A 13,321-nucleotide genomic window follows, 5' to 3' on the forward strand; every position below is an offset into this window, starting at 1 on the left:
TGCTCTTCCTCAAGCCGTCCCTCCCCCTGAGCCACGGAGCACCGAGCGGACGGCTCCCGTGTGAGCGTGCTCTCTCCCACGCACCAGCAGCGGGGCCGCACCAGGCAGCCCGAACGTGTGAACAGTGAGCTTCTGTTTTAGGAAAAGCCCTTCATTCTACATAAGAATCTAATGGTTCATAACATTGTGTGCCAACTATACGCCACTTAAAAATAAAGAAAAAAACTGAGTGCTGACATTTGATACTTGCCTCTAATATTGAATTCTTGTGAGGTTCATTCACTTTTCCGGCCAGACAGCAGTGAGAAATAGCATTGTGAATAATCGGTTTGTTCGACTTGCTACTGGGCTCCTTGAAGAGCTTGGGACCTGTGAAAACAGGCAAGCGTCACAGACGTATACGCTAAGGCACGCACACTCGCATGCTCACACGCGCAGGAAAACCCCAGTTCCCCAGAGCCAAGCAGCAGGCCGGCTGGGTCAGCGAGGTCAAGGCTTTTGGAAAGGGAAAGTTACAGCTGCTTCAAATCTATGTGAAAGAATTCATTCCGAGTTATGAACTTTAAATAAACTAGAAAAGGATCAAAGTGGTTATTAGTTTGTCCCCTTTCTAGTTTCACTTATTTTGATATAAAGACAAAACCAAGAAATAGTTTCAAAGTCTAAGGTTCCCCAGTGCCAAGACACACTACTGGGCGTGAGGCCACAGGGACAGAAAGGCACGTCGCCAGCCACTAAGGTGGTTGCAGAGCCAAGGACAGCCCGCCCCGCCCCGGCAGGGACACACCCATGACCCCCACGGGGAGCGAGGCCGTCACCTGTGTACTCGGCCACGGAGGCGAGAGAGGACGCTGCGGACGCCGTCTCCCAGTCTCTGTCCGTGCTCCGGCTGGCGTTGCGGCTCAGTGTGGGCAAGGCTTCCAGGGACTCAACTCTGCTCAAGGAGAGGGGCAGCGGGGGCAGGGCAGGGATGGTCACGGGCACCCCCTCGCCCACCACCCACACTGGCTGGCTGAGCCCACCCGACACCAGCCAGCCCACACCATCCAGGCAAGAAGGAACGTCTGCGGCGGAGGAGACGGGCGGCAATGCCGAGGGCAACCCCGTCTGACCCGCCCTCCGCCCCACGGAGCACAACTATAAACTGGGCAAAACACAGAAGTCCGACGCCTCGGGTACAACAGTGTGACGAAAGCAGACACCCTGGAGGGACGCTGGCCTCCATCAGAGGTCTGTCTTAGGCGCCACCCCAGTGGAGCAGGGAAGCAGCACTGGGTCCCTGCCGGACAGTCTGGGACATGTGTGTTCCTGACACACCACAGGCAAGACCCCAGGAGGGAGGGAGCGAGGAAGGGAGCACAGGGGGCTGGAGTCCAAAACCCCGGGTCTCGACGACTCTCCGACCCCGACGGGCCTGAGGGCACCCCTCGGGCAGTCTCCACGGAGCCCGGCCAGCCCAGGTGAGCGAGCGGCAGAGCAAAACCCCAGCCAGGACCCAGAGTCCCTGACGTGGGCCCTGTGCACGGCCCCGGTGACAGAAGCCACCAGACATGTGAAGAGGAGGGCCACGTGGCCATGGCCACAGGATGACACACACAGTAAAGGACGGAGGACACGGGGGGCCCACCCCACACAGGGAGAAGGGACAAGGCCATTGGCGGTGGTACCAGTGAGGTCCCCAGCGCATCCTCCCAAATTACTGTTGAGTCCCAAGGGAAGTCCTCCCGCGTCAGCAGAAGCCACCACCTCACGCCGGCCGCAGCGACAAACAGCGGCCGCCGGAGACACGCAGGCTGAACCGCGTCCCGCAAAGCCCCAGCGACGGGCGGCCACCACAGGAACTGCACCCGGGTGACGGAGGACAGAGGGCAGAGGACTGGTCTCGACTAAGGATGCCCACAGCTCAGGGCCATGCGCAGTCCTGAGTGGGGTCCTAGGCCATCCAGGACACTACGGGACAGCTGGTGACCACAGAGCGTAGACTAGAGGACCCACTGAGGCGCCATCTGGGAACAGCGGGTATTTAGGGATGCGTCCTCGCTCACGGGAAACACGCAGCCCCGCAGCGGAGGCTACAAAGCCAGAGTGCTCCAGCTCTACAGCTCTGATGCAGCCCGGCTGGGGGGGATCACCCCGAAATCACAGCACACAACCCGCCCCCCCACGTCCGCCCCACGTGCCCCCCTTACCGCTGGGAAGGCGTGCCCCCCGAGTGCACGCTCTCGGGCTCGGTGGTCGCCGCGGAGGCCAGGGACAGGCTGGAGCCCGACTGGGCCCGGCTCAGGGGGTCGGCTGCTGAGACAGGAGAGCTGCCGCGAGGCCCGCCTCGGCCACCCCGCCGCCGCACGCAGCCGCCCCGCACGCCCCGCCTGCTTACGGGTCGAGGAGCACTTGGTCCCCGAATCGCTGGCCGACTCCTCTCTATGGACGGACTTGGGCCGCGGCTTCTTGGGCTTGGCTCTCGGCTTCCCCAGCCCCTGCTCCTCCAAGATCTGCTGCTGCTTCCTGCGCAGGTACTCCTGCTTGATGAGCTCCCGTCGCGCCTTCTCCTCCTCCTTCCGGATCCGGTCCTCCTCGGCCTTGCGCCTGCGGGACACACGCGCTCCTCTGATGCGCTCGGCGGGGCTCGGAGGGCCGGTCCGGCCTCCGCGCGGGCACACCGGGCTCCCCGCACAGCGGCGCGACCCTGGGACGAGCGCCCACAGCCGCGGACCGTCGTGCGAATTGAGGGGAGTGAGCCCAGAAACACGTCAACCAGGGCTCGGCCCAGACCCGCGGGACGGCAGGATGGGGCTGGGGGACGGGAAGGGGGGCATGGCCGTGGGAGCGGGAGGGCCGGGCCGGGGGCCAGGTTACCGGGCCTCGTCTCTCTTGAGCTCCACCTCGGCCTCCAGCTGTTGCTTCCTCAGGCGCGCCTCCTCGGCCTTGCGCTGCTGCTTCAGGAGGAAGGCCGCCCGCTTCTTGGCAAGCTCGTCCTCCGCCTTCTGCTCATCCTACAAGCAGGCGGCACGCGTCATCCCGCAGGACACAGCCCCCGACACGCACACTCCCCGGCAGCACGCGTCCCCCAGATGAGGCCATCTTTGTAGACGCTAAAATGCTAGGGAACAACCTGGCCACCCGGAAAAGAGCCCCGTCGACAGACCTTTCCGCATGTCTCCTACGGAGTCCCGTTTACCTCGGTTTCCACACGTGAGCGGCCCCCTGCTCTGATACTCAGGCCTTCCGCTTTAAAAGCATTAAGCACCAGATAAAGCCCGCATGCTTGTTAGAGGACACACACCCTACGCCCTGTGGGAAAGTCGTGGGAGACAGCAGGGAAGCCCCCACAACCCGTCTCCCCTTCTACTAAGAAAACACGACAAGAAAGGCACCGGGACCAACAGGAAGCCCCCACAGAGACGCCCCACCCGCCGGCCGCTCTCACAGGCTCGGCAGACCTCGTCCTGGAGGCCGGACCCAGCGCCCCACCTGCTTCTGCAGAGCCCGCGAGCTAAGAACGTTTACGCTTATTAAATGGTCAGAAAACTACCAAAAGAAAGAGAACACTTCTGACCCGTGAAAATTACATGGTTTCCCAATTCGGACCCAGCACTGAAGCCTCACGGCCACACGGCCACGCGGCCACGCTCGCTCCAACAGGCAGTGCCCGTGGGTGCTTCCGGCGGAGTCAGGTCCTGGTGACAGAGCGCGCGGGGCCCGGCTCTGGGTGCAAGCATCTAACACACCCGCACAACCAGGGGCAAGAGACGACACCCGACGCCCATCGGACACGGACGCCAGCAGCAGTTTACCTTGAAGAAGAAGCCGACCCCCGGCTTCTGATCGCCTTCGCTGGTGAGCTCCACCGAGCTCTGGGGGCCCTCGGTCTCTCCGTCCTCGTCGGGGGCCTTCAGGTCCGAGAGGTCCACCTCGATGAGACTGGCCTTGCTCCTCGGGGGCTCGTCCACAGGGACGCTCTCCTTCCCGGAGACAGCCGGGGAGCCGAGCGCCGCCTCCTTCACACTGCTATCCAGAACTTCTTTGAGGCTCATCTGCTCCGACAGGATGTTCGCATCTTTGGAAGAGGACAAGACAAATGTCCGCTGGTTGCTTTCATCGTGGAGCCTGTAGCTGTCGAAGAAGCACTTGTCATGAGGGTCATTTCCAGGCTCTGCAACACTGTCCCAGCCCGGGTCGGAGGGGGTCCGAGGGGGGAAGGACCGTAAGTGAGGGAGGGTCTCTATACTAGGCGTCGGGGTCTTGCTTCGGGAGGAAGCCTGCTGTCTGTCCTTCGGCACTTTCAGCTCAGCTGGTCTCCCCGAGCGGGAGTTCCGACCCTGCCCGAGACGAGGCGGCTTGCGGTGACTGGTCGTCCCGGGTGGGGAGAGCGGCTCCACGAAGTGGATGGCCGCCCTGACCTTCTGGTCCTGGGCGTTCTGCGTCGTGCCCGGGGCCGGGGCTGCGGGGGGCTTCATGAGCAGCTGCTCCTGCTGCTGCGAGATCCGCAGGATGGCCTGCTGCAGTGTGCTGATGGTCTCGTTCAGCTTCTCGATGGACAGGTCACACTCGCTCACGTCCACCGCCTCGCCGGCACCCTCCAGCAGGGCGGCGGAGAGCGCTCTGCTCTTCTCCAGCTCGGGCAGCGCGGCGGGGGCTTTCGCTTTATGCTGCAGGAGAAGCAGGCTCTCCGCGTCCACATCTGGAGATGGCAGCGCGCCCTCCCGCCCCTCCTCCTTCAGGAGAAACTCCTCCGTTTTGGAAACCCCGCCATCAAAGTCCTCTCCGTTGTGCTGAGCGTATTCTCCCGCCAAGTGGTCCGGCTTCCGCGGCTGGGGGGCGCCGTCGGCCTTCCCCTTCTTGACCACGTGCAGGAAGGCGGCCTTGCCCAGCTTCAGCCGCTGCCGGGCCGACAGAGCCTCCATCTTCTTCTTCTGCGCTTCGATGGCCCGGCGCTTCTCCTCCAGCTGCATGTGCAGCTGTGCGAGCTCGGAGGCCAGCAGGCTGGCGTGCTCCCTGCTCTGCCGGCTCGGGCTCTGCTCCCTCCTCTGCTTCCACGTCGTCAGCGGGGCCGGGCAGCTCTCCGAGGCGTCGGGCGTGGTCTTCTGCGAGCTGCTGGTGCTGGACTTGGTCTCGCAGCTGTTGAGCCTCTGGAACTTCCGCTCCGCGAAGCTGGTCATCTTCACGCTGCCGCTAGCCATGGAGACGCTGCTGATCTGCGACACGGTGCTCAGACATGGGCTCGAGCGGCCGCTGGCGTCGTCCTTGTCCTCGTGCTCCTTCACCTGCATGTCCTCCTGCAGCTTCGCCGACTCCTCCTCGCCGACGTACCTGGCCATCACCACAGGGTGCTCCTCGCCCACGAAATCCTGCTCGGCTTCCTCCAGGTCTGCGACGTCGGAGTCCGAGTCCTGCCTCGGGACAACCCACGGCTCTGGGTCGTGGGCGCCGGGGCTCCTGGCATGGCTGACGCAAAACCTGCCCTCGGGGTCCTCGTGAAGAAAGAAGCCGTCGGCAGACTGCGCCTGAGGTAACAGATCAAAGCCACCACTGGCCAGAAGCCCACCGCGGGCGTCCCCTGCCACCTGCGGCCCCGGCCCCGTGGGTGCGGGATCCATGGCCACGGGAAGTTCTGGACAGGAGATCGGGGTGAAAGTCCTACTCAAGTCACGACCACCGTGACTGCTGGGCGCCCTCTTGCGCACCACGGGCTGGTGGCCCTCACTGGGCCTCTTGGATGTGAAGCTCCGCGGCCGCCCCTCTCCACACTCCTCCTCCTTGGCAATCGCCTGCTTCTCCTTGGCCGGCCTGAGCACTGCTGGCATCAGCGGCTCCAAGAAGAAGCTGTCAGGCTGACCTTCTAGGGTGTCTGCCAGTCTCTGGGGGGACCTGGCACTCGTCAGCAGGCCCCGGTCACCGCCATGGGGAGCCACATCCGTTCTAATGATGGCCACAAGCTCTTCGTCCTCATCCTCAATATCAACATTGTTCAGAAGGCTCTTCCCATCGGCCTTCAGCGCTGCGGGCTGTGGCTGGTTCTGCGGAGTCAGGTTAACGATATTGGAGGCCAAGCTATCCTTGCTGATGGAGCGGGCCAGGCTGACACTGTCACCGGAGCCAGGGTCCAGATCACAGCTGACAGCATGGTGGGGAGCGAAGGGTGCCGGCTGAGACACAGGCCTGCAAGGTGGGGAAACAAGCCATGGGACACGCCACTGTCTATACAAGCCGTGACTCAGACGCACTGAGTGACAAGACACTAGTGACGGAAAGAGAGTACAAATCCGAAGTCTAGGGGACTTAGGCAAACCCTCCCAGGGCAGGGGACAACCAGAGACCAGTTTAAGTTCAACAGTTCTCAAACGTTGGCAGTCACGGGACCTCTTTACACCCTTTAAAATCACTGAGGACCTCAAAGAGTTTATATTTATTATGTATTTATCAATACGAAAATTTATCACACTAGAAATTAAAACTGAGACATTTTAAAATCAATGATTAAAAAAAGATTTAAAAAATAGTAATAATAAAATAAATAAAATCAATGATTAAAAATTACAAAAAGAGGGGCTCCTGGGTGGCTCAGCCAAGTTAAGCGTCTGCCTTCGGCTCAGGTCATGATCCCAGGGTCCTGGGATCCAGTCCCATATCAGGCTCCCTGCTCATGGGGAAGCCTGCTTCTCCCTCTGCCTCTGTCCCTCCCCCTGCTCGTGCTCCCTCTCCCTCACCCTCTCTGTCAAACAAATAAATAAATACATTACAAAAAGAAACGTGTTCTGTGAGAAATGACCATATTTTCTAAAATTAAAAAGTTTATAATACAAAACACTTTTGTAATTGTCTCTGCTATCCACCCAGACTCCCGTGTCTGCGTCCGATTCAATCTGTCACCAGAGTGAGAAAAGCAGAGAACAGCCCAGCACTGTCGGGAAATGGCTCTGACCCGCAGACCCCCAGGGTGGGTCCCAGTGAGCCCTGGGTGGACCCCATCTGGAGAACTGCTATGTGAGCCTAATAAGTGCTTCACACAGAAGCTTCTCCGTGACGCAGAGCTCACCTGTTCTTTTTATCCGGCCACGCTGCTGCACCTCGTGGCTGGGCATCAACTCGGGTTAAAGAATTGGACCGGTGTCTCTGATCTGCATGTGAGGAAGCTCAGTGTTAAGGATGCTCAGTGTTAAGCAACTCATTTCATAACATCTGAAATTCTTTCAACGTAACAACCATTTCTTAAGGAAATGCATCATAATGCAGAATACCAATACCAGAACTGCCCAAGAAAAGCAGATCATCACAACAATGCCCATTTCAATAATTTCAATAAGAAATACCTAATTCAGTCATTAGTCCAAATCATGATATAAAATAATCAGAACTCTTAAGTAAACATCAACGCACTGACGTTCTTGCTTAACACAACACAGCAATTTTCTGTATACTTCATATAATTTATTAGATTTCAAGGACAGTTTCACTATAAAGACTAAAAATTCTAAGGGACATCAATATAATAATAAATTAATTTAAATTTATTCTACCATAATCTCCTAACTAAAATGGCTACATCACAGTGGAACGTTCAACTTGAGAACGACCATTTTAATAAGCTACAGGAGGAAGATCGGAGGGTGGAGGAGGCGCTCTTACCAGGAGGGCCCTCCCCCTGCACGGCCTTCTGCTGTCTCTGTCTCAGGGGCAGTAAAGGATGTGACTGGCTAAAGGCAGAGGCCCCCTTCCCCCTAAATGGGAGAGAACAGGAGAGAGAATCACTGGCTTATCAGACTGCAAGGTCAACAGCAAACGTACAATAAAGAGCATCATGAATTCACAACAATCTAGGAGAGAGTCGTAGCTTCTTTGGGAAAAATTATTATGAAAACAAGCCAAAAGAGTACCAAGAACTTCAAACCTGGGATAAATATCCCAAAACTGCAACTTGGGGTCACAGTGACTTGTGGTCACCCTCCGTCTGCCTGGGGGGTCCCGGGGTCAGAGGGCAAGGCAGGGGGAGGCCCTCCCGCTGCCAACCCCCCAGCACTTTCTCCATCGCCCCTTCAGAAAGACAATGCAACTCCAAGTGCGAAGTAAGCGGAAAAGGGGGCAGGGCGGGGACTCACAGGTGCTCAGGCTCGTCGTGCAGACGGTGTCTGTGGCCGCCCTCGGCCGGCGGCGGAGCGGGAGGCTGCATGTCGGCCGGGCTCGCCGCCGCAGGGCTGCCCAGGAAGCTGCGCTTGGTGGCGTTGGAGATAGGAACGGGGGGCCGGCTGCTCTTGTTATGTGACACTGTTTTAGCTGCAGAAATGGCAATTTATAGAAATGTCCACGTTACTTAGTTACTTAAAACATCAGCAAGAAGCACCTAAAAAAAAAAAAAAAAAAAAACCACGCAGCTTTTATAAGAACCAAAAACTAATGCAACTTTTACTTAAAACCAAACTTCTCCAAAAAACCGGTTTCAAATTCAACAAATGTATTTTGTAGTAATGACTACAGCAAATATTATACCAAAATGAAAAGCTACACCACAGATCAGGTCAAGAACTGGAACTGGCTGGCATCTCTGACCACTAATGAGCCGCCACCACCATGGGTGCCCCGCCACTGGCCACCGTGGCTGCCCTGGACTCGAGACGGCACCGGTCAGCCCGTCCTGCGAGAAGAAACCAAGCACAGGCGCTCAGGGTGCAGAGGGCAGTCCCCCCCCACTCCAGGGGGTCACTCCTGCATGCCCCGCGTGTGGGCCTGAGCCAGGGTCTGCGCCTGGAACCATCCGCCCAGACGAGAGTTGTCCGCAGGAGCGAGGACCCACAGCACTGAGGCAAGACCACGCGCACTGACCCCAGAGTCGGGCCCCACAGGGACAGACACCATTTACTCAGGGGCCCGGGTGCTGGGACAAAGGGACGCTTCAGGTGTCACAGACGGCTGGAGGCAGGCGTGAGTCGATCCTGACACCCCGAGGCCTGAAGCACCCCTGTGGCCAGCTGCCGGCGGGCCAGCGGCGTCCACCCTGGGTGCTGGGAACGTGGACGGGAGCCGGAGAAGCTGCGCAGCCTGCCCTCCGCCCCCGCCACAGCAGTAAAGCAGAACCCCTAATAAGCCATCAGGGATGGAGGAGACCAGCACCCCAGGGGCCTGAAGGCTGCAGCATTACAGACCGCACTTCGAGGTCCCCAGGCTGCCCGGGGAGCAGCCAGACGGGTCCTGGCCAAAGTCAGCCAGGAGGGCCCACGTGGAGCTGCCGCGGCAGAGACACGGACAGCAACCTCTGAGCTCCAGGGCCTGGGCAGGAGTGGCCCCTGGGACTGCCAGCAGGGCAACAGAAGGTCAGAGCAGGAACCAGGGGCCCAGTGGTCCAGGGTACCCAGGTCGTCCCGTCCACAGTGATACACAAATGACAGCATCTCACAGCCCCGGAGGTCACACGGCGACCCAGAACACTGCTCCCCGAGGGGCGCAGACCAGCAGGGGCCCCTCCACAGGCCCGGGCCCCACAGCTCTGCAGACCCTCTGCCTTGCAGGTGGCAGTGGCAGGAAAAGAGCCACACGGTGACAAGTCCCAGGGGGAGAAACACAGAGGATGACCCCGGATGCCACGGGACAGCCACGCTGCCCACCACAAAGAACCACACCCCTTCAAACACCAAGCCCTGGGACGCCTGGAGGGCTCCGTCAGTGGAGCGTCCGACTCTCGATGTCAGCTCAGGTCATGATGTCGGGGTCCCAGGGTCAAGCCCCGTGTCGGGCTCTGTGCTCAGCGGGTAGTCTGCTTGAGTTTCTCTCTCCCTCTGCCCCTCCCCCAACATGCGTGCGCACTTGCTCACTCTCTCTCTCCCCCAAATAAATAAATCTTTAAAGAAACAAACAGGCGCGCCTGGGTGGCTCAGTCGTTAAGCATCTGCTTTCAGCTCAGGTCATGGTCCCAGGATCCTGGGATCGAGCCCCGCATCGGGCTCCCTGCTCAGCGGGAGGCCTGCTTCTCCCTCTCCCACTCCCCCTGCTTGTGTTCCCTTTCTCGCTGTCAATTAAATAAAAATTTAAAAAAATAAAAAATAAAAAAAGCAAATTTACACATTAAAAAAAAGAAACAAACAAACCAAGCAACCAAGGCCTGGCATGCACTGGGCATGGCAGAGACCATGTGTCTCGGCCACGGGACACCCAGAACGAGATGTCCCGAGCGGAGTGCCGCCACACACTCCCAGTGATGAGCGCGAATGGCCGTCAACATGGCCGTCAACCACGCACGGGCGCTGTCGGCGCCTTGGGTGACTCGGCCGCGGCCCAGCACCCCGCAGCTCCTGCCTGTAGCCGCGGGACAGCCAGCTGACAGAAGGAAAGCGCAAGCCCAGTGAACAGGTGCGGTTCGGAATGCGGGCAGAGGCTGCTGGCCGCTGCCGGCCAGCCTGTCCCCAGGCCCCACCAGGCTGGCACAATGGGCTCGCCCGTGAAGGAGCCGGAGGCAGGGGCGGGCCTAGGCCCGGAGGAGAAAGGCGGTACACAGGCCGCGGCAGGCACCGGTCCACAACGAGGCCAAGCGAGCACGTGGCGGCATGCCAACTACTCCAGGCCCCCCAGGGAGGACCAGTGACCGCTAAGCAGACGCGCGTGCTCTGCCGAGGGGCCGCCTTTCCCGTCTGCGCGGCACAGCCGCCCCTGCAGCCCGAAGCGCCAGCACGCCCGGGCAGCAGCCCACCGCCAGCGGCTCGCCCTACAGAGGAGAGGGGCCCGCGTGGGCCCCGCTAGCCAGGCCACATCCCACAGCGAGCCTCACATGTGCTCCCTTTCCGGGCACTGCTGCCTCCAAGCCTCCTTCCCGCTTTGTCTGAAAAACCACCACCCACCCTTCGGAGGCCAGCTCTCCCGGGTCAGAGCACAGGTCACAACACGGAGCGGTCACCCCCGCCGCATCTTCCCATCTGCACCTCCAGGACCAGCCCTGCTCCGCGGCTGATGCTCAGCACACGCTGCTGGGTGAATTCCCGGGGGGAGAGACTCCTGGGGCAGCACAGCAAGGTCCAAGGCACAGAGAGGGTCATGTGCAGCGTGCGACCTCACAGGACACCGTGGCAAGGAGGGCGAGTGAGGCAGCAGCTAGGACGGGGCCCGCAGGCAGAGGCAGAACAGGCTGCCGCCTCTCAGGCAAGAGATGCTGTGAAGGTTCTTGAGCTGGGGCGGCAGTGGCAAGGGGAGGGAACCGCACCTGATCCTGCCCAAGCCCTGGCACTGCCCAGCTGTCTTCCTGCCAGTCTGCTGGGGCTGTTGTTCAGCACTGCTGTTTTCAGTACTAAGTAGACTATGCATCTCTCCATAAGTTTATTGGGCATTTGCAATACTAGTTTCTTGAACTACCTGTTCAGGTCTTTTGGTCATTTTCCATTCTTTTTTCTTATTGAAATGCATGAGCTTTTTATATACAGGGACACACTCCGGGTACCTGGTATCTGTTGTACATGTTATAAGCATTTTCTCCCCCTTGTGACTAGTTTTCTTTTTTTTTTTTAACTCTTTATCTTCTTTCAGTGAAAAGAAAAATCTTAATTTTAATATGGCTGAATTTCTGTTTCTTTTGTGGCCTTTTAGATTCTTTATAAGGAATCACACAGACACAAAGATATTCTCCCATACCACTTTCTTACATCTTTGTAGATTCTCAAAGGCTGGCAGATTTATCCTACCCCATGGTCAACAGATTTTTTCCTTCCTCATGGACAAGAGTGGAGCTGTCTACTTTCCAACCAAGGAGGCTAATGGGAACCACCCAGAAGCTCTTCTCCCAGTAAGCTGGGATTCTGATTTTGCAGGACAAGCACAGGCCCCGAGCGGAAAAGCTTGTTGAGTAAGTGCTGTGGGCCACACGCAGAAGCCGGAGACAGGCAGCGAAGACAACCACACAGGTTTGTGTTCCCAGGAGGAAGCACTCAAACACCACCCTGTACGGAAAGGTAGAGGCCGGTGACGGGCACCTTCTGAGCTCTGTACCTGGCATCTCTCGGACAAAACCCACTGTCAATTCCCCAAAGGCTTGTCACTCACCATCTTTCAGTTCCTGAACGTCCCTGGGCTGAACGAAATCCGGTTTGACGTTCTCAAACCACCAGAAGAGCTCGGCAATAAAAACCATAACGTTCGGCTACAAGAAAGCAAACAGAACCACGGACGCGATAAGCAGCTTACTCCTTCATGGGTTGAACAGCGTGTCTTCAATAACTCACGGTTACCTTCAACACTAAGGGAGCATAGAGCATGTCCTCTAAGGTGAGATAGAAACATCTGTTCAGGTACTCGTTTGAGAACTCTCTCAGAAGCCGGATGTTGTACAGGCTGTCGGCCATCGACGTGACCTCCTTCAAGCATATGTCTGACAAATAAAAACAAAAGAACATTTTATCACGAAGACACTCTGCTTCGAAAGCGCATGTCGGCGTGTGTCTGATTCTGCCCTGAACGCATCCTGAATGGGGAGAACGGTGGGGACAGAAGGGTAACATTTCAGACTTAAACATAGTAAACCTGACAGTGACGCCCTAATACAGCAAGGAAACACTCAAGAAAAAGATCTGCGAATCGCCAGGAGCTGAATTTAACTGTTAACGTCTAAAAAGCGTAACAAACTATCTGAGATTTAAGACTGGGGCTCTGAAATGGACAGCAGCACCACCCTGCAGTTTCTAAAAGGGCCTTGCTGCACGAAGCTGGTTAGTGTTCTACCGCGTTTCCTTCACCAACTGCAAGTCCTCTGCACGAAGTGATCTCCACTGGGGGGGACGGACAGGGTACAGAACAGGAAACGTCAGGCTATCCAAGGAATAATACTGAATACTACTAATCACAAAAAAAAATCAGGAGACAACACACAGCAGAAGTCTCCCTTCGTCAAAGAGGCTGGGACTGCTGGCCACTGGCCACGTGGGGCGGGACGATCCCCAGCACACCGCTCTGCAGGACGCCAGACCCTCCCAGCGGGCAACTCGCGCATGTGCCTCAGGTCCCAGGAGTCCAGCTGCTGGGGGCTGGGAGCCGGCTGCTCTTGGACAAGTACCGCGAGACACAGCTCAGGACGAACACGGAAGGAGCTGCACTGAGCACTTAGGGTTGTTCTGCCTGCAAATATACACACGTAAGAAAAGAATGCCAGAAGCAGAACTTATTTTAAAGAATAAAGCAGAACTTCTTTTTAAAAAGAAGCCGCTGCCAAGAGTTCGGAAGCGCGGCAAGTGAGATGTGCGGTGTGCCACCTTCACGAGGAAGCCGCTCCGACGCCACGGCCCGCACTGTCACCTCTCCAGAGAAACCTGTTCAGAGCTGAGTAGCCGTGCGCACGGACAGTGCTCGGAAACGC

The 13,321-nt window shown here is 58.0% G+C and overlaps 1 protein-coding gene across 9 annotated transcripts in view; it reads right to left on the reverse strand.

Moving 5' to 3' along the window:
* The window catches only part of CAMSAP1 (calmodulin regulated spectrin associated protein 1), a 60,304-nt gene that overhangs the window by 3,842 nt on the left and 43,141 nt on the right, over positions 1–13,321 (reverse strand). For 6 of the 9 annotated variants that reach the window (XM_078062004.1, XM_078062006.1, XM_078062010.1 and 3 more), the window contains 11 exons: positions 12,201–12,340; positions 12,016–12,112; positions 8,097–8,271; positions 7,627–7,718; positions 7,037–7,118; positions 3,795–6,159; positions 2,857–2,993; positions 2,378–2,586; positions 2,190–2,295; positions 819–934; positions 251–369 (listed from right to left, as the gene is read on the reverse strand). In XM_078062004.1, the coding sequence (XP_077918130.1) occupies positions 251–369; positions 819–934; positions 2,190–2,295; positions 2,378–2,586; positions 2,857–2,993; positions 3,795–6,159; positions 7,037–7,118; positions 7,627–7,718; positions 8,097–8,271; positions 12,016–12,112; positions 12,201–12,340 (3,638 nt within the window). The remainder of the gene's footprint in view (positions 1–250; positions 370–818; positions 935–2,189; positions 2,296–2,377; positions 2,587–2,856; positions 2,994–3,794; positions 6,160–7,036; positions 7,119–7,626; positions 7,719–8,096; positions 8,272–12,015; positions 12,113–12,200; positions 12,341–13,321) is intronic. The other 3 variants (XM_078062008.1, XM_078062005.1, XM_078062007.1) reach the window with 1 other exon arrangement.

Source organism: Halichoerus grypus, chromosome 14, assembly GCF_964656455.1.
Source record: "Halichoerus grypus chromosome 14, mHalGry1.hap1.1, whole genome shotgun sequence".
NCBI classification, from domain to species: Eukaryota; Metazoa; Chordata; class Mammalia; order Carnivora; family Phocidae; genus Halichoerus; species Halichoerus grypus.